The 20,791-nt window shown below is 36.5% G+C and overlaps 1 protein-coding gene and 1 long non-coding RNA gene across 31 annotated transcripts in view; one reads left to right on the forward strand and one right to left on the reverse strand.

The window, feature by feature from the left end:
* Positions 1 to 6,630, forward strand: part of LOC144294996 (uncharacterized) — a 118,457-nt gene extending 111,827 nt beyond the window's left edge. For all 5 annotated transcript variants that reach the window (XR_013362341.1, XR_013362337.1, XR_013362339.1 and 2 more), the window contains one exon: positions 5,704 to 6,630. This is a non-coding gene — a long non-coding RNA (uncharacterized LOC144294996). The remainder of the gene's footprint in view (positions 1 to 5,703) is intronic.
* The window catches only part of DLG2 (discs large MAGUK scaffold protein 2), a 1,979,996-nt gene that overhangs the window by 773,510 nt on the left and 1,185,695 nt on the right, over positions 1 to 20,791 (reverse strand). For 2 of the 26 annotated variants that reach the window (XM_077867275.1, XM_077867264.1), the window contains exon 1: positions 1,384 to 1,899. The exons of 21 other annotated variants lie outside the window; for them this stretch is intronic. In XM_077867275.1, the coding sequence (XP_077723401.1) occupies positions 1,384 to 1,692 (309 nt within the window). In that variant the 5' untranslated portion in view covers positions 1,693 to 1,899. Of the gene's footprint in view, positions 1 to 1,383; positions 1,900 to 20,791 lie in introns of those variants that run through there. 3 more of the 26 variants (XM_077867278.1, XM_077867272.1, XM_077867269.1) reach the window with 2 other exon arrangements.

Genomic DNA, 20,791 nt, shown 5'->3' on the forward strand with positions numbered 1-20,791 from the left:
GTGTTTGTCTTCTTTGCCTATGAGAGCCTTGAGAATCTAACATAATCGACACAGAGAAATACTTTAAAGACATTTAAATGCATGAGTTTGTAAAAGAATATATAAAGACTTCAAAATTGTCATGACTGTTTTTTCAGTTTAGAATTCACATTAACTTTAAAAAATAACCAAGGTTCCAAATATCAGGCTCATTTTCAAGCTGAACCAGTTTAATACTAAAATGACAATATATTCTTTATTTAAATCAAGATACTGAGATGCATGATATTAATTCATCACGTATATGCAACTGTATCATTAAGGTTTAGTGATATATGATATTCTTGGAAGTTCTTTTTAAAAAACTAATTTTAAAACTAAAATGTTCTCTACACCTCTCTCTCAGATCATAATGTTTCACTCCTGATCAATAGCCATTTCTCACTTCTGCTAAGATTGCATTCAAATCAGGAAGGGATTTTTCTTTTTTCTGCATACAGCTTTTCTTTTTCAATGGATATTTAAGAACTATTACTGTTCTACATTTATGACAGTGATTACAGGTGCACTTTATTTAAATTTTACAGTGTTTACAGGAAGTTGTCTTCCCTCTTCTGGATGAGGGCAGGAAAAAAAATGAGCCAATTTCATTTCTGATAAAATGCCAGTAATTTGGGGCAAGAATAAGCTAGGAATTAAATTAAGGGAATCTGCACATCTGCTTCAGAAATACATTATGGAAGAAAGAGAGTTATAGTTTTTAATATAAATAACTTTATTGCTTCTCTATGAATAAATAAAATGTTTCATTATTTTATTCTAAGTGTAATCATCCTCTAGTTTGCTCCCAATTATTCCTTTTGTTTATAAAATGAATTATTTAGTACAAACAAAATTTCTTCCCTATTACTGAAAAGGTATACAGTATTATAAGAGTAAAATTAGAATAGCACACACCAAATCCCTACTTTCCATATGGAGAAATAAATGCCCTTTTATGATTAAAGAGTTGGAAAGTATCTGATTAAAGTTCATTTTTTCTCTCCCTCAAAGAAATAAAATGAGGCAAGGCAGGACAAAAAAAGTTAATGATTCGAAGTTGAAGGGCTGCTAAAAGCCTACGTTACAGCATAGTAAAAGCATCTGAGGACTAGAGAAGTTGAACTTGGGGAAAAGTCACTGCAAGAAACTGAGCACAGCATCTTCGGACTTTCACAGACCACCCAGAGGTGTGAGCTCCAAACACCTGTGAAAATGACAGGTTCTCCAGGCCTACCGTTTCCCAAACAGGCGCCCCCAACCAGCAAGGAGGACCCAGCAAAGTTTCCAAACCATGCTACCCTTACACGGCTTGCTCTCAGTTTCCCCCGATATTGAAGGGAAAGTCATAAGGAAAAGGCTCACCTGTGTTGGGCTGAACCAACCGTGTGCGCAGGCGCAACGCTCCCCACAAGTCCCTTTGCCCTTGGTGCTCGTCTTGTGGGGGCTTTTCCGCACACTGTCCCACAAAGTGACCAGCTTGGTCCTGTTTGAAGCTGGGCCCCCAGGTCCTGAAGAGGGCATGGTCTGAGAATTGTACCCAAGCCCCTGGGGGCTCCTCTGCCAGCCACAGGCGCAGTGGGCATCCCTGATGAGTGTGGGGGCGCTCCTGCCGGCATCCATCCCATCGGACCCCCGGCTGCAGCTGTGTTGCTTGGTGAGGTATGCATTCATACTGCACTGATGCCTACTCTTTCCTTTGGTCAGCTCTGCACAGGAATGTCTCCTCCCTCACACCCCTTTCTTCCAGCAGTTGTAAAAGTCTTTTTTTTTTTTTTTTTTTTTTTCCTCCCGTGGATCCCTCAGTATCTTTGACAGCTGCTATAAGCAGTGCATCGTGGGAGCAGCGAGAGCAGCTCCGCACAGCATTATCTGCGGGCTGGTAGCTCTTTGTCAATAGATGACTCAACTCACAGAGCAACTTGACAGTATCCCTGCTCTAGGCAGAAGCAATCAATGCTCCACACAGCTGGGCTACAAGACTGTACACTGTGTTACAAACCCTTTTTGGATGGAGCCCCACAGTAAAGAATACTCTTTGCAATTTGGCATTCTGGCTTTTCCCTCTCCTAGATGAGCCCTACACAAAATACAGACCTCAGGAAAGAGAGCTCCTTATCAGACTAGTAGGACCCTTCTAGGCTGAAACAATACAGGACGGGCAATTTAAAATGATGGGAAAGTTAACCTGTAAAGAAATTTCCAACATGTACAGGAATCACTTAATCTAGAGAGGTATTTGCCAAGACACAGAACAAATCATGAGGTAGCTACGTAAGAGCGTCAATATTAACTCTAAACAACATTAACTTATTTAGGAAAATCACTGAGATCACAGCATTATACTATAGAGTCCTTTAAAATTTGGAGGTTTAATTTGTTTTAGATGATGATTATACGTTATAATTCAAACATATATTTTTGTGCTATGAATGATTATTAATTCTTTCTGATTCAAAATAAAGCAATTTTCAAAGTTCAAAACTGATGGGTTGGCTTATTTTAACATAGTTTTTTTCCTTACCCCAAATTATTCTGAGGATTTCCTTTCAAATACTTTACCACAACAAATACATTCACCACAGAGAGAGTCTGCATTTTAAAGTGAAAGACACATCCAACTCTGCCATCCAGTATTTTGCTTTCCACAGACAGAATTTTCAAATTCTTTCACTGGAAAATGAGTGAAATCTATCCAATTTAAAGCAATTGCCTTCCAGAGAGGACATGATTGTTTTAAAATTTTAGTATGATTGCAGACGCCATCCATAGTATTTTTAGTAAAGAGAAAGGCTAATTACTAGAGCATTTAGAATTTTTATTGTGTTTGAAACTTTCCATATTTGTTGCCAAAATGTCTATCCTTATCACATATCCCTGAGGGAACAATTTTGGTTTGATTGGGATATAAGCTGCCATCTATGCAGCACCAGACAACAATGATATAGTCCCAAGATATAATGATTTTATTTAATGGCCATCAGATCCACCTTCACACTGCTAGAGTAGCGTAGACATCATTTCTAACTGAATTGGCAAAATTCTTATTTCAAAGGCTGGGATCATAACGTATTCTACATTTCAACACTAGAACTCCCTGGACAAATCATTGCTATGTATTAAAGCCCTGAAAGGAAGGAGTAGGATCTACTCTTCCTATGTATTGCCATAAAAGGGTTCTTTTCCAAATTCTGCACAAGGGGTTGCTATAAGTAACATGCCTGGCAACATAGGCTTCAAAATACCTTTGCCTAGTAATAATGACCCATATGTGTAAGTTCAAAGGGCAGGCCCTGGATTGCTATTGACCTTTATTTTTTCTTCCCCAAGCACCCAGCATGCAATATGCCCAGTATATAGCAGACTTATAATAAATATATATTTTTGGGATGGATGAATGAATGGTTGGGTGAGTGCATATATGGAAGGAAAGAATGCAGGAGCTGACTAACATGCCCTAAAAATAATATTTAGTCCAGCAATGATCCAGAAACTTAAATTATTCCTTTAAGGTTAGCTTTAGTGTTGGTTTTGAGGTGGTAAGGAAGTTTGCCAAGAAAAAAAAGAAGACTTGAACTGTTGGTTAGAAATAACAATGGCATTAATGATCTTTGTTCCTGAAAAAGAATCCAGAAATTAAGATCAATATCTAAAACAGGAAAATTGAGGCAAATAGATCATCATTTGATACTCAGTGGGAACAAGGACAGAATATAAACCGGATCTCTTCTCCTCTCTGCTCTCTCCTCTCTTCTCTTTCTGTCTGTCTCTCTGTCTCTCTCTGTCTCTCTCTCTCCCTTTCTCTCATTTTTGATGCTGGGATCAAGGAATAATGCCTGAAAGAACTTCTAGGTCAAATAAAGCCCTAGAGAATTTCATATTTGTCTGGTGTCACCATGATGCATGGCTATACGATAGGACTTGATGCGATATGGCAATACTATCACCCCCAAATGAGAATGTCAAGAAGTGATAAGTTTGACTCTTTCCAGTCTTATCTAACCATGGATGCTTCTCTAGTCTTTCAGGCAGATATCATTGCTCAAAGGCCCACTGCCATCTTTAGGAAATGCTTGCCCTGTTCTCACCCATTTGCCTCTCAAGAATCAATCTGAACAGGAGTCAGTGTGAATCCATTAAAATTTTGTAATGGTGTGTGGAGTTTGCAGCAAGACAGAAAATATCCTGGCTGGGGATTACACAATGATATTATAAATCTTCATAAAGACCTAAATGTGTTATGAATGGGTTGTTTGGAATGAGCTATTTCTTCCCATTACAAGGACAATAGAATTTTTGTTTTACTATCCTCGGTATGTCATTTCTACACAGATAAATAAACATCATACATTGCATAACTAATTTTACTTTCCTCCAAAGATCTTAAAGACCATAGCAAACTATTATTAAATGTATTATAAGACTATACATTGAAGTTATTCTTTCACTTTAACATATGTAAAATATACCCAGCCTCCTGCCTTCCCCTTTGCCCCATTTTTTTTTTCTTTTCAAACATGACGTTTGGCTTTCTAAGTCTGATGACAGACCACTTAAACAGATAAATATGTTCAACTACCCCGCTGTACTATGAGACAGGCCTACTAATTAAAGATAATTCAATTTGATCAACTGTAATTGGACAATTGTAATGACCATGAGATGACATGAAATTCTGGCCAAAGGAGAATTAGTGGTGCACAAGTACATATCCTACTTATCATTGTGATTTAACATGGGCAGATGGTGCACCGGGTAATGCCTAGATGAGATACATCTTACTGACCTCTCTTTGACCTGACACTGACTCCACAGAACAACCACTAGTTTTAAAGCCAGGGCTTAAAACTAATATCCGGCTTGATTTGTTTAATAAAAAAATAAATAGCAAAGATGAATTACTAAATAAATTGTGCCATACTAAAGCACTATGCAGACTTTGTTTCCAGAAAAAAATTTCCTTCAGGCATCCTCTGCATATGGGAAATGAAAATATTAATTACGAAAGAAAAGCTGAGTGCTTGCTAAGGAAGCACTGGGTAGCACAAGCCCTGTAGCAGCTATAAGTAATGCATGAAATAATTTAAAAAAATATTAGGTAATAGTTCAAATTTTTCTTGATTTGAAAAGTGTACACAGTTCATTCCTCTGGCTGCAGATTGGAAATGTTATAAATGCCAACTAATATTCTTCGACATCTAATAGCCCTCAGCCTAGGCAATCTCTAGATTGAAGCATATTCACCTTTGGAACTAAAAGAGAACCAAGAACATTTAAAGTATTTTAGGCCTTAAAATTATTTCCAAAATACTTAAATCAATTTAATTATAATTCTTCTAGGGCAGAAACAAGCAAAAATTAAGAGTGTGCAAAGACACATGCCAAATTGCTATAGAGATTTAACCTGAGCTAAGGATTTAATAGAAAGTGGGAAAAAATTTAAATGTCCCCAAATACATTCTCACTAATGTACTTGGATTTGAGGGGTATTGATGAAGAGGGGATCGGTCTGAATTAACAAGGATAAAATGTAAAGTGGTTTTCAGGAAATGCAGATTTATTATATTCTAACACATACAGTGACACTATTAGAGAAATAAGAACACAAGTTATATGATATTTCTTAGAGAATCTGAAAGGAATACTAAAAGAAGGTAATAATCATTTATAATTTACATATTTTAGCAGCTGAATCTCAAAGATGGACTGCACTACTACAGGAATTTGTTTTCATCCTTCAAGATTAACCTGATGTCACTTCTATGAAGCTTTCCAAATCCCCCTGGCCTATTTAGTTGCACTCTACGGTGTTTGCATACTTGTCTGTGCAAATATCTTTCACGCTTGTCTATTTTCCTCGATCACTGTGATGACCAATCCCATCTAAGCTAGCATCATTTCTCTGTAAACCTGGTGAAAGAGCTGTTTAACTTGTCTCTGGCATCTACCCTTACTCCTGTTCATTCTCCCAAAGTGGCAAGAGGGATTTCTGAAATGTGAAAATGATCAGGTCCTACCCTGCTTGAGAGCTGTCAGTCAAGTCCCATTCTCTGAGGGTCTTTATCCCCACAGAAAGAACAGTCTGGAAAGCGGCATACATGGTCCTTAATCATGTCCCGTGTGACCTGGCCTCTGCTGTTCTCACCAGTCCCAGCAGTGCCTCACGCCCTTGTCCTATCTTCCAACCACACAGCCCTTACCTACCTGCACTTGGTCCCACCTGTAGCCACTGCACATGTTCTCTTCCCCTCTCCACAGATTCATTCCTGCCTACCCTTTCATAGTGTGAATCCCAAGACAACCTCCCCAAATCCACCCCCACAGTGCAATCTAAGAGTAAAGATGGGCTTCCTACGCAACATGGCTCCAAAACAAACCTTCATCCCTGCCAGCTTGCCAAACCTAAACTTCTTCTATTCAGAAATTCTGGAATCTTCCCCGCGTTCCAGGGCTCAACTCAAATGTCACCTTTACAAGAGAGTATTCCCAGGACACTGTTCCTCCCCTTTCTGGAGCACATCATAGCATTCTCTCGGTGAAACCTCATTTTACCACCTGTGCTTCTTTACTACAACGCTTACAACAACTGTATTAAAATCTGTCATTACGCTATCATTTATTTTGTGCCCTTTTCCCCAAACAGAGTGTAAGTAATGCCCATTAGGGAAGGGAAAGGGCCCTCATTTGTGAATCCGCACTCTCCAAACCAAGTACAAAGTAAATGTTAGTATTATTAAAATAAATCAAACAAGAAAGAAGATACCAAAATAAGCATACCAAAATAAACATTTGGGTCTGTGTTCTTTAAAAAAAAAAAAAAAAAATTTTATATATTCATTCATGAGAGACAGAGAGAGAGAGGCAGAGACACAGGCAGAGGGAGAAGCAGGCTCCATGCAGGGAGCCCGATGGGGGACTCCATCCCGGTTCCTGGGATCATGCCTTGAGCTGAAGGGAGACGCTCAACCACTGAGCCACCCAGGCGTTTGGGTCTGTGTTCTATCTCCCAATGTAAAATGAATAAATAAGCGCTTGAACCTAAAAACAAAACAAAATAAGACCAAACAAACAAAAAAAACCCAATGTGCTTTTAAGGCCAGCAATTAAGTGAAACATTCACTATGGCTGAGAAGCCTAACTGTATTAACCATTTTTTTTTTTTTTGAAGATATTTGCTAGTGGTCTTCTAATGCTAAGAAATTGAAACAGCTTCTGTTTATTTTAGCAAGATATTCATTCATAAAAGTTGTACTTCCTGACAGCTGGGCTTTTCTTTCAAGCATCCTCAAATTGTTCTCCCTTTATAGATAGATAGTGTAAAAGGGGGAGGGGCTTCCCAACTCAAAAGCCAGCCAGTGGGAAAGCAGGGAGAGGATTCCAAACAACAGCCACCAAAGTCACACTCCTCTTAAAATGACATAATCCAAAAGGTAGAGTGATTTCACAAGATATTAAAGTGTGTACTAGAGAGCAGAAAGGCAAGATGACATCTTCTCTTCCTCCTACCAATCGTTAGAAAGTTAAAAAAAAAATCAGCAGCATTATCACTCATAAACAAGTATCTCTTTTAGTTTCTTTTTTTAAAAATTGTAGTAAAAATATACAATATGAGATCTACCCTCTTAACAAATTTTTAAGTATACGGTATTGTTAACTTTAAACACAATGTTGTACAGCAGATCTCTAGAACTTTCTCAGTTTGCTTTTTAAAAATTCTATGCTCACTGAACAGCTTCTCCCACCACCCCCCATGCCCCTGGCAACAACCATTCTGCTTTCTGCATCTATAAATTTCACTACTTTAGATATCTCATATGACTTGCAAGCATGCAGTATTTATCTTTCTGTGACTAGCATATTTCATTGGGCATAATGTCCTCAAGATCTACCCATGTTATCACATGTGGCAGGATCTTCTTCTTTTGAGGGTAGATAATATTCCTTATACTACAATTTACTTATCCATTCGTCTGTCGATGGACATTTAGGTTGTTTCCACCATTTGGCTATTGTGAATAATGCTTCAATAAACACAGGACTGTAAATATCTTTTTGAGATCCTAATTTAATTTTTTTGGATGAATAGCCAGAAATGGTGTGGTTTGAAATATGGTATATATGGTACATCATTTATGGTAATATATGGTAGTTTTATTTTAATTTTTTAAGAAACCTCAATAATGTTTTCCAAGGTAGCTGAACTATTTTGCATTCTCACCAACAAGTATTTTCTGGTTTTTGTTTGCTTGGTTTGATAATGATCATATTAACAGGAGTGAGCTTTGTCCTTCTTTCTGGAGACTATTTTGGCTATTCAGGGGTTTTTCTGTACTTCCATATAAACTTTAGGATTATTTTTTTCTATTTCTTCAAAAAATATATTTACAGAGATTACATTGAATCTACTACTTTGAGCAGTAGGGATATTTTAAAAATGTAAGCCTTCCAACAGAGGCAGTAATTTCTTTGACATTGGCCATAGCAACATTTTTTATAGATATGTCTCCCGAGGCAAGGGAAATAAAAGCAAAAATAAACTATTTGGACTACCTCAAAATAAAAAGCTTCTGCATAGCAAAGGAAACGATCAACAAAACTGAAAGGCAACATGATGAATGGGAGAAGTTATTTGTAAATGACATATCCAATAAAGAGTTAGCATCCAAAATATACAAAGAACTGATAAAACTCAACACACGCACACACACAAATAATCCAATTGAAAATGGACATGAGACACAGACATTTCTCCAAAGAAGACATCCAAATGACCAACAGACACATGAAAAGATGCCCAACATCACCCATAATCAGGGAAATCCAAATCAAAACTGCAATGATGTATCACTTCACACCTGTCAGAATGGCTAAAATCAAAAACACAAGAAACAACAAGTGTTGGTGAGGATGTGGAAAAAAGGATGGGAAATGCAAACTGGTGCAGCCACACTGTAAAACAGTATATAGGTTCCCCAAAAAGTTAAAAATAGAAGTACCCTATGATCCAGTAATAACACTAACTGGGTATTTACCCTCAAAACACAAACACACTAACTCAAAGAGATACATACATCTGTATGTTTATAGCAACATTATTTACAATAGCCAATCATGGAAGTGGCCCAGGTGTCCATCGATAGGTGAATGCACAAAAACAATGTGGTATATATCTACAATTGAACATTATTTAGCCATAAAAAAGAATTAAATCTTTCCATTTGCAATGACATGGATAGAGCTAAAGAGTATAGTGCTAAGCAAAATAAGTCAGTTAGAGAAAGACAAAGGCCATATGATTTCACTCACGTGGAATTTAAGAAATATAACAAATGAGCAAAGAAAAAGAGAGACAAATCAAGGAACAGACTCTTAATTATAGGGAACAAACTGATGATTATCAGATGGGAGGTGGTAGGGGGAATGGATGAAATAGGCAATGGGGATCAAGGAGTGCATTTGTTGTGATGAGCACTGGGTGATGTGTGGAATTGTTGAATCACTGTATTGTACACTTGAAGCTAATACAACACTGTATGCTAACCATACTGGAATTAAAATAAAATCTTAATAAACAAAAAAATGTTAAGTCTCCAATCTATAAACATATTTGTGTCTTTTTCAATTTCTTTCAACGTTTTATAGTTTTTGTCATGCAAATCTTGGTTAAGTTTATTCCTATTTTATTCTTTTTGATGCAATTGTAAACGACATTGTTTTCTTAACTTCCTTTTTTCTGAAATATTTTATTTATTTATTTGAGATACAAACACAGAGCGGGGGGAGCACAAGCAGGGAGGAGGGTCAGAGGGAGAGGAAGAAGCAGACTCCTTGCTGAGCAGGGAGTCTGACATGGGGCTCAATTCCAGGACCCTGAGATCATGAGCTGAGCTGAAGGCAGATGCTTAACTGACTGAGCCACCCGGGCACCCCTTGTTTCCTTAACTTATTTTTCAAATTTTTAACAGTCAGTATACAGAAACACTAATTTTTGTATATTGATTTTGTATCTTGCAAATAGTTTGTGTGGAATCTTTAGGATTTTCTATATATGAAATTATATTATCTGCGGACAGAGATAAATTTGCTTATGTCTTATTTTTCTTGCCTTTTTGCTCTGGTTAGGATCCCAGTACAACATTGACTAGAAATGTTGGGAATGGACATTCTTACCTTGTTCCTGATCTTAGAGGAAAAGCTTTTAGCTTTCCCCCATTGGATATGATGTTAGCAATGAGTTTTTCATATATAGCCTTTATTATGTTGATATAATTTCCTTCTTTTCCTAGTTTGTTGAATGTTTTTCTCATGAAACAGTAATGAAATTTGTCAGTGCTTTTTCTGCATCTATTGAGATAATCATGTGATTTTTATCCTTTGTTCTGTCAATGTGGCATATTACATTAAATGTGTTTTGTATGTTCAACTATCTTTGCATCCCAGGGATAAATTCTATATGGTCATGGTGTATGATCCTTTTAATGCGCTGGGGAACTCAGTTTGCTGGTATCTTATGGAGGATTTCTGCATCTACTTATCAGGGATATTGGCCAAAATTTTCTTTTCTTGAGCTATCTTTTTCTGGCTTTGATAACAAAGCAATGTTGGCCTTATAAGATCAGACTGAACATGTTCCATCCACTTCAAATTTTTGGAAGAGTTTGAGATGGACTGGCCTTGATTTGTTTTCAAATGCCTGTTAAATTTCACTCGAAAAGCCATCTGGACCTGGGCTTTTTGTTGTTGCTGTTGGGAAGTTTTAATTATTGATTCCATCTCTTTACTAGTAATAGGATCTGTTCAGATTTTTCTATTTCTTCATGATTCAGTCTTTGTGAGTTCTTTGCTCCTATGAATTTATTCATTTCTTCCAGGTTACCCAATTTGTTGGTGTATAATTGTTCACAGTACTCCCTATACTTTTAACTTCTGTAGCACCAATTGAAACATCTATTTTATTTTTTATTTTATTTGAGTCATCTCTCTTTTTTAGTTAATATAACTAATGATTTGTCAATTTTATGTTTTTTAAAAAAAGTTCTCCATTTCATTGATTTTTTTTCTGTTGTTTCTTGACATTCCATTTTGTTTATTTCTTTTCTAATCTTAACATTTCCTTCTGCTAACTTTGGGTGTAGGTTTATCTTTTTCTAGTTCTGTGGGGTGTAAAATTTGGTTGTTTATTTGAGAATTGTTTCGTTTTGTTTTTAAATGTAAGCATTTATCACTATAAACTTCCTTCTTAGAACTGCTTTTGCTCTATTCCATAAGTTTTGGTATGTCATGTCTTCATTTTAGCCTTTAATATTTCCAAATTTCCAATTTGCTTCCTTCTTCGATCCATTGGTTGTTCAAGAATGCTGTGTTTAATTTTCAAATACTTGTGGATTTTCCAGTTTTCCTTCTGCCATTGAGTTGTAGTTTCATTCCACTGTAGTTTGGAAATATGCTTGGTATTATTTCAATCTTTTTAAAATTTGTTAAGACTTATGACCTAACATTTGATTTGCCTTGTAGAATGTCTTATGTGTACTTGAGAAAAAAGGGTATTCTGTTGCTATTACATGGAATGCTCTGTTATACATCTAATAGGTCCCTTTGGTCTATGATGCTGTTCAACTCTTCTGTTTCTTCTTTGATATTCTGTCTGGATGTTCTATCCATTAGTGTGGTACTGAAATACCCTACTATCACTGTGTTGTTGTCTATTTCTTCCTTTAGCTGTGTAAATGTTTGCTTCAAATACTTGGGTGCTCTGATTTGGGGTGCATATATATTTATGATTGTTATCTCTTCCTGATGAATTGATCTTTTTATCATTATATAAGGTGTTTCTTTATTTCTCTTGACAATTTTTGACTTTGTGTATTTTGTCTAAGTAAGGCCACCCCTGCTCCTATTGGTTACCATTTGCATGGAATATCTTTTTCCATCCTTTCACTTTTAGCCTACATATGTTCTTAATTCTGAAATAAGTCTCTTTTACATAGCATACAGTTTAGCATTTTTTTAATCCACTCAACCACTCTGTTATATCTTTTGATTGTAGACTTTTAAAGTAATTATTGATAGGTAAGGACTTTTACTTTTAAAGTAATTTTTACTTTTAAAGTAATTATTGATAGGTAAGGACTTGCTATTTTGTTCATTGTTCTGTCTGTCTTGTAGCTTTTTTGCACCTCTTTTCTTATTTTGTTTTGTGTTTCATATATATATAAATATCATATATATATAAATATATATAATATATATAATATTTTATATATGTATTTTTGGTAGTCACATGCTTTGATTCTTTTCTCATTTTCTTTTGTGTATCTTCTATAGGTATTTTCTCTGTGGTTATTTTGGGGCTTACATAAAACATCTTGTAGTTATAATAATCTGCTTTAAGTGGATAAGCTGACAATAATTGAATTTCAACTATATACAAATAGCTTATACTTTTACTTCTTCCCCACAGTCAATGATATCACAAATAACATATTTTATATTGTGCATTTATTAATGTATTTTTTAGTTATAGTTAATTTTTAAACTTTTGTCTTTTAACACTTTTAGTTCTTTTTTTTTTTTAAGTTTACTTATTTATTTATTTGACACAGAGAGAGATAGAAAGCACTATCAGGGCGAGCAGCAAGCAAAGAGAGAGAGAGAAGCAGGCTCCTCACTGAGCAGGGAGCCGGATGTGGGCTGGGTCCCAGGACCCTGGGATCATGACCTGAGCCAAAAGCAGACAGCTTAACAGACTGAGCCACCCAGGTGCCCCTTTCCTTTGGTTCTTAATACAGAAACTGTAACACTGAACACTGAATTTAGTGCATCAATATGTCTGTGTTCAAGCCTCAATAAACTTGAAAGTTAATTTAAATATTTAAAGTCTATTGATTTAGATTGGGGGGGGCAGGGCTCTTGGTGCTTGATCAGATTCTTGGGGACCTAACATGTATTGTTTCCAAGTGCTAGTCTTCCTCATTATTACAATGCTAGATACTCTACTGACTCTTTTTCTGGTTTCTAGGACCTGACAAGATAGTATGGGAGAGTGTGGGGGTCCCCAGGCCAGGCAATGGCACATGTCATCCCCTGTGCTGGGTTTCATGAGGAAGGAAATGCATGATTAATGAAATGTACAAAAATAACATTATGGTGGTGACTCATAACTGAAGAGAAGAGAGACGGAGGAAGGGGAGGAATAAAAAAGGAAGGAAGCAAGCAAGGAAGGAAGTTAAAAAGGGAGAACATAAAGAAGAAAGAAAAGGAGGGAGCCAATAACCACAAACTAAAGAAAGAAATCTCCCAGGAAAGATAAAGGAGTGAGGTTTGGTAATGCTATGCACCAAATCAAACTGAAATAAACATAAACAGACTTTCTTCTGACTGTGGACAGTCTGGCACACACCACTGAGTTCCCTGCGAAGCAGTCCCCCTGATTTTTGGAGTTGTCATACTCAGAATTTGAGGGAGAACCATGTCTTTCTTTGTCTAAGTCACACATGCTCTTATTTTCTAATAAATGATTTGTAATAGATATTTTCTAAATTTATCAAAAGATTTAAGAAACCTGTGTTAAAAATAAGCCAGATTCTGACTTGTCAGAGGTAATTCATCTGTGGATTGGCCTAAAGGCAGGGGTATGGATTAATAGAAATGACAGGCCCTCTTCCAGCTGAATGATCTCCTCTCCTTGGGAACTTGACATTTTTAGCTAAGTTTTACCTAATTGGCTTTGCTGTGGCCTGTATATCTCAAATTCACATTTAATTAATCATCTCTTCCTCTGTGATTTTATATTATTTTGCTTTTGTGTTTTTTTTTTATTTCATTCAATAAATATTTATTGAGTGCTTATTCTGTACCAGGAACTGTGTTAGAGATAGAGTAGTGATCCATACACAGGGTAGCAATTTAGCAGAGCAGAAAGATTCTGAATAAACAGGTGTGTTGAGTGATGAAAGACAGACATGTGGAGACAAGATCTGGGATCTCCCATGTTTTTGAATTTGTCCCACTATGATGAGTTTTATAATTATATGTGGGTAAATCTGTCTTTCTTAGTAGATTATAAATTTCTCAAGAGCAAAGATTATCTTTTATTTGTTCTTTTTTTAAACATTTTATTTATTTATTCATGAGAGACACACACACACAGAGGCAGAGACACAAGCAGAGGGATAAGCAGGCTTCCTGCAAGGAGCCCCATATGAGACTCGATCCTGGATCACAGGATCATACCCTGAGCTGAAGGCAGACGCTCAACCTTTGAGCCCCCCAGGCGTCCCAGATTATCTCTTATTTGTAAACTCACAGTCTCCTTTCCACTGCCTCATAATCTAATTATTATTGATCTATAAATCATTGTTGAATTAAACTTGGAAAATATGGGACTTGGGTTTAGGAAACATGTTCTAATTCCATTTCTGCCACTAGCTAGCTCTCTCACCTTAGACACATTACTGTAACTCGTTAAATGTTAATGACCCCCATTGTAAAATTAAGAGGTGGACTAAAGATTCCATGAGATCCTACATGGTGTCCACCAAAAGTATAGCTGATGAGTGATGCCCTGTCAACATCTTTAGGTTTAATCACAATACCTCCCAATTGAATGTAGAAATAGAGATTTAATATACTATTATTATAAACATATAGGTTTATTATAATTTTTAACATCCAGCAAGGTAGTTAGAACATGGCATGGTGAATTTATTTGGCTTCTTTTCATTTATACACTCTTTCAATAAGAGTCTGCTAAATACAGGGTGATTAGAAGCATGGCCTCTAAAGGCAGACCATCATATCCATACCACTTCTACAACCTCTTCAAAGGCTGGGAAAAGAATCTTCTTCGAATCTTCTTCCTTACTCTAAGAGCTCTTTCCTGTGCCCATCAAGGAGCTGAGCACATTTCATTGCTGCATAAATATTTGAATTCTGATGGAATTTCCCCCTCATTTGGAATATTTTTTCCTATATTTTTGCATAATGTGAAAAAACTTTGTATAGCATTTATGCACTTCCCCCCTCCCATTCATAATAGATGAGGCATGAGCTCTAGATCCAGACTTCTGAGTACATATCTCAACTCTGACCACTACTAGATTTGGATTTGAGCAAGTTCCTTAACCTTTTGTGTCTTGATTTCATCATATATAAAATGAGATTGGTAGTAGTTCTTATCTCATTGGATTGATGTGAGAATAACATGAGTTAATTTCTATAAAGTAGAAAAAAGTAGTACAGTGCCTGGAATATAATGTACAATAAGCTTTATCTATCACTTTCCTCATCCTCCTCATTCTCCTCATCCTCTTACTCCTCCCCACTCAAGTAATAAGTTCCAGAGACTGACATTTAAAAATTCTGCAGTGCCTATATACAGACACTCAATAAAGGTCAATTGATTTTACTTAAATGTCAGGATTCCATATTGGGCCTAAACTTCTCTACTCCTATTTTTGGGGAGGGCGTTTTGCCCCTGGAACAGGTGCTAAATAACATCATGACCACCATCAACATATCAATCATTTATTGAGTACATACAATGTGTCTCAAACAGATACTTCTTTTGATCCTAACAACCCTTCATAGTACACATTGAGATGCCCATTTAAGATACAGAAATTGGCTTAGAAAGGTCCTATAATTATCCCATGGTCACAGTATTATTAAGGAGAAGAACCAGGCATAAAATTAAGGCTTGTACAATACTATAGCTTGTGCATGAAAATCTGTGCAAAATCGCATCTTCTTTTTTTGTGTTGGAGTTTTGTTTTTGAAAAAAAATCCTTGATTTATCTTAATCCTCAAGACGGTCCCATATGGTATCCAGGCCGGGGGGGGGGGGGGGGCGGGGGGAGTGGGTGGAACAACTGAAGCTCATTGCTGTGAAATAATGTGTCTAGGGTCAGACAGCTGATAAGAATCAGAATTCAAAGTTCAGTATTCAGTGCAAAATCTCTCCATTATCCCATCTTGTTTTCACATACAACACATTTCCTTTTGAGGAATGAACACAAGACATCTTGCCTTTACATTTAAAATATGGGCAAAAGATGAGGAACACTTAGTAAACCTAGTTTTAAGTTTAGTGTTAGCATGAAATTTGCATTTGCCTTCTATGTTCCTATTTATGATCCTTAGGAAAGAATTAATCAGGATTTTGAGAGCTCTGAAGAATATGGTTTCTTAAACTTGAATGGCTGAACCGAAAATAAAGTTTTTGTCTTAATTATATTTTCTCATATAAGTCCAGGAGCATCTGTGGTTTCTTGTAGCCACAAGAAAAGAGGTTTGAGTTTATGCAAGCCCCCTTTCTTCTGGCTCTAGAACAGTTTTAATCATAGCAGCTGCAACTATCATTTATTGATCATATGCTATAAATGTGCCAAGAAATATACAGAATCAGAGCTAATTCTTCCAACAGTTCTGAAAGGCAAATGCTATTATTCTCATTTTTAAAAAAGATTTTATTAATTTATTCATGGGAGACAGAGAGAGAGAGAGAGAGAGAGAGAAGGAGAGAGAGAGAGACATAGGCAGAGGGAGAAGGAGGCTCCATGCAGAAAGCCCGATGTGGGACTCGAGCCCGGGACTCTGGGATCATACACTGAGCTAAAGGCAGACGTTCAACTGCTGAGCCACCCAGGCATCCCTATTATTTTCCTTTCTAAATGAAAAAAGTAGGGGTGCTGGAGTGGCTCAGTTAAGTGTCTAGATGAAAAAAAAAATGAGATTTAGAAAAATTAAGTAATTGCTCAAGTTCATGCAGTTATTAAATGGTAAAGTTATGATTCAAATCCAGATCAGTCTGATTCTAAATCCTAATGCTTCCTACTATGCCATATTACTTTTCTCAAAAAAACAAAACAAAACAAGTGAACAAAAGTGATATGAGTCATTTACCTTCCATTGGCTGATGTAAATACTTCAGATGTTAAATTCTGAGTCAAGTTGCAGGGGCTTTGGGAAAACAACTCAAACTCTAATTATATAAAACCCATGTTGGTAAGAAGTCCAAGCAGAAATGAGTTATCAACTACTCTGGGGTCAAGTTCCTTACCCCCTGACACTGAATATTCATCTAAACCTGCTAGGCTGAATGAGATATGGTATTGTATACCCAAGGCCAAAGTGCCCACTGTGAGACTTTTTAAGCAAATTTTTATTCTAGGTATTACTCATAAGCCAACAAAATAAATATGATATGCAAATTACCTGTGGTTTGGATCCTGCAGAATTGATATTGGGCTTAAGACATCCCACTTGGAGCCCAGGCACCGGCACCAAAAATACATTTGGGAGAATTCACCTGGTGCAAATTTATTAGCATGCCATTAACAATAAAATGTTTTTTTTTTTTTTTTTTTTTTTTTTTTTTTTTTTTGCAGAACGGTCATTTATTTCATCCTTGGAATATGTTCTTTGGGTGTAATCTGTGCAGCAGGACAGCAGGAATTGTATATTGCTTTACATATAATTTTCTTAATAATTATCTGCTAGCAAAGAAAAGCATAAAATCAATTATCTGATATTTCTCCTGCTTTATGTTTACAATTCCTCATTAAAAGCAACAATATTGCTTGCCCTCTTTTAAACAGGTAATGTGTAGCCTGTCTGGAGGGCAATGGGAGAACTTACTGTTTGCATTCAACCTGATAGGTGGTCTTTTTCAATTAGGTAGGCAGCATATCAGAAACAGTACCTCATTCCACCTGGAACAAATTACTAGTTGACCTAAGGAGAACCTTCATGGGAATGTTCCTATCCTTCTCCACAATATGGTTACTACGGCATGGTGGGCAGGCTCTCTTGCAGCTTCAGAAAGCACCAGACCATTCAGGACAGAAAATGAATTAACAGCAGTAAAACAAATCTTTTCAGGAGGGGGTACCCAACAGGAAGTCCCTATTATAGAGCTGCAGTGTAGGCTCTTGGTAAGACACGGTTATGCCCAGGTAAATGGCTAAGTGGGAGTTTTGCACTCATGAACACCACTTAAATGTACCATTGCATTCCTGCACGCTTTTCAGACATCTACAACTTCCCTGACCCACTGCTTTCTGGCTGTTCACATGAAAAGCCCCTGTTACTTTATAAATATTACAAGGATAAATAGGAAGGACTGATACTCCTCTGCCACCTTGTTCAAGGAAAGGTCTTTTAAAAATTGCCCAAAGTGTTTCTAAAATTAAATTGTGCTATTAAGCATCTGCATTCCAAATGGTTCCCCAACAAGTGAAAACACAATTGCTTTTGCTTTAAATTAGGCTCTATCTAAAGTATGCTCCCTTATGATCTAGGGCCTTGTAAACCATTGCGTTTGGTCCGTGACTGACTTGGCATCCAGACAACAGTTTCTTCTTTGTGACATTGCTGATCTCTGCTATATCCTTCTACCAGACCAGAAAGGAGCTGGCCCCTTTTCAAAAGTAATCTAACACAATCGCTTCTGGTTCCTAATAACTTTGGCAGTACAGTTAAGGAAGAGGAAAGTAAAAGGCTAATTTCACTTTTTTCTTAAAGCCAAGCTTACTTTAAATGAGAATGAAGAAGTCCACATAAGAGCACCATTGAGAAAAAAGATGTTTCTAAACAAAAAATGACCATGGTAATGATACCAACATTATCTTAACATTAAAATCCATAAAGCTTAGCTTTACATTTCAATTCTCTGAAAGTCAATTCTATGAGCCTGTTTAAATCTCTAATCTGAGATTAGATATAATCTCTAATATCACGCATACTGGGAATCTGAGCATATGAGATCTTAGAGCATTTAAAACTTAAAAATGTCTCAGGATGTTATTGGCACAATATGGGGACACTTTTAAAAAGAATGGTGGGGCTCAGAGAAACAGACCTGAGTTGTGTATATGAGTATGTGTGGGACAGGGGTAGGAGTAGGGATGGAGAGGGAGGTGATGGCTACAGGTATTTGCTACCAAAATACAGGGTCTGCCTACAGATGGGCAGATACTTCCACATGCCCTTCAGGCTGGCATGTCCCCATAACACTGGAATATTAAACAGTTTCCAGAGCAAAAGACTTGGGGACCTTCACTAAATCAATATTTAAACTGAAAATTATTCTCACAGCCTCCTTAAGATTATGCCAATCTTATATTTCAGTCTCCTAGAATTTCATAGTCAGAATGGGAGACAGCTTTTGTTGCTGAAATCCTGATATTTCAGTTTTTACACAGACAACACTCATATCTTTCTAGAGACAAATTCTAGAACTTCTAAGTAAAGATCTACATTAGTGACCACACAAGCATGGACATGTGAGGGGATACTCTCATGCATTCTGCTAGTTCTTCCACAACACTTAATTGCTATTCATACCCACTAGCAGATGTAGGGGTGTTAATTTACCAGAAAGAAGTGGCACATGACATAATTTTCTTGGTTTCCATTAGCTTTCAATCATAGTGTTGCTTGCTGACATTTTCAGTTCTCAAATGCAGCAAACCACTGAAATAGTTGAAATCTATTTGTCCATAATATTAAGAACTAAATATAAGATACATGTAGGGATGGAGAATTTTATTCATTCATTCTATAAATATTAATTGCATGCCTACCATAATTGAACACTGTGCCTGATACTCAGTTTACAGCAGTGTATAAGATAGACCTTAAATAATAACTAGAGACATTATGATTTAATTACAACTTTGATGATTGTGATAAAGGAGATGTTTAGAGGCTACCAGAATACATAAGACAGCTTAAAAAAAAAAAAGACAGGCTTCAGGAACAGCTTCTCTGAGTAAAAGACATTTCAACCGAGAAAGCTGATGTATATTAAAGACAAGTCCATTCTACTCTTGATCAACTTAGCAAATAAAATCAGAATGTGTTAAATTCATTTATAGTTTGATATGTATACAGCTCTATGTGAAAAAAATGTATTCCAAAATGCAAATGACTAAAATGTACAGCCCTAAATACATGTTTCCTTATTAAGATTGATGCTAGCCAGAACCAAGTCAGTCTTATATTTTAAATGCTAAAAAAATAAGAATAAAGCAAAAATCAACAAGAGAAAAAAAGAATGAAAGAGAGAGAAGGAAAGAGAGAGGGAGGAAAAAGTGGACAATGGTTTTACATGGCTTCAAAAATAATACAAAAATATTTATAGCATTTTTGGCTATCGTACTGGCAGCAACACTGTACTACTGGGATAAACTAAAACACAAACACACACACACAAACAAAAACAAACAAAATCAACAAAAAACAAAAACCCCACAAAAATAAAAAAATGAAAAAACAGATCTCTCATTCTGATAACAAAGATATGTGTCAGCTGGGAACTTTTGAAATATTTGCTGAATAAAATCATGGCACTACTGACAGATCTCAGAGGAATTCTGAACCAAACATCTGAGATGACCCTTCTTTTTTCTTTTTTTTTTTTTAAGATTTTATTTATTTATTTGAGAGAGAGAGAGAGAGATGATAGTGAGAGAGCTGGGGAGATGGGAGAGGGAAAAGCCTGACTCTGGGCTTGATTCCAGGACCCCTGGATCATAACCTGAGCTGAAGGCAGATCCTTAAACAACTGAGGCACCCAGGCACCCCTGAGATGACCCTTCTAAAGTAGTATAGATATTATTTGGGTTTATTTAGGTTTTCCAAGTGTTTTTCAAACCCTTCCAATGTGGACTTTGTATTTCTCACTCTCTCCCTCTATTGCTATTAATGACCTTTGACTCACAGAGTGCTTAGAAGTTCCAGAGGAAGGAGGAATGGATTTGAATCTCAGCTC

The sequence above is a fragment of the Canis aureus genome, chromosome 23 (genome assembly GCF_053574225.1).
Source record: "Canis aureus isolate CA01 chromosome 23, VMU_Caureus_v.1.0, whole genome shotgun sequence".
Taxonomy (NCBI): domain Eukaryota; kingdom Metazoa; phylum Chordata; class Mammalia; order Carnivora; family Canidae; genus Canis; species Canis aureus.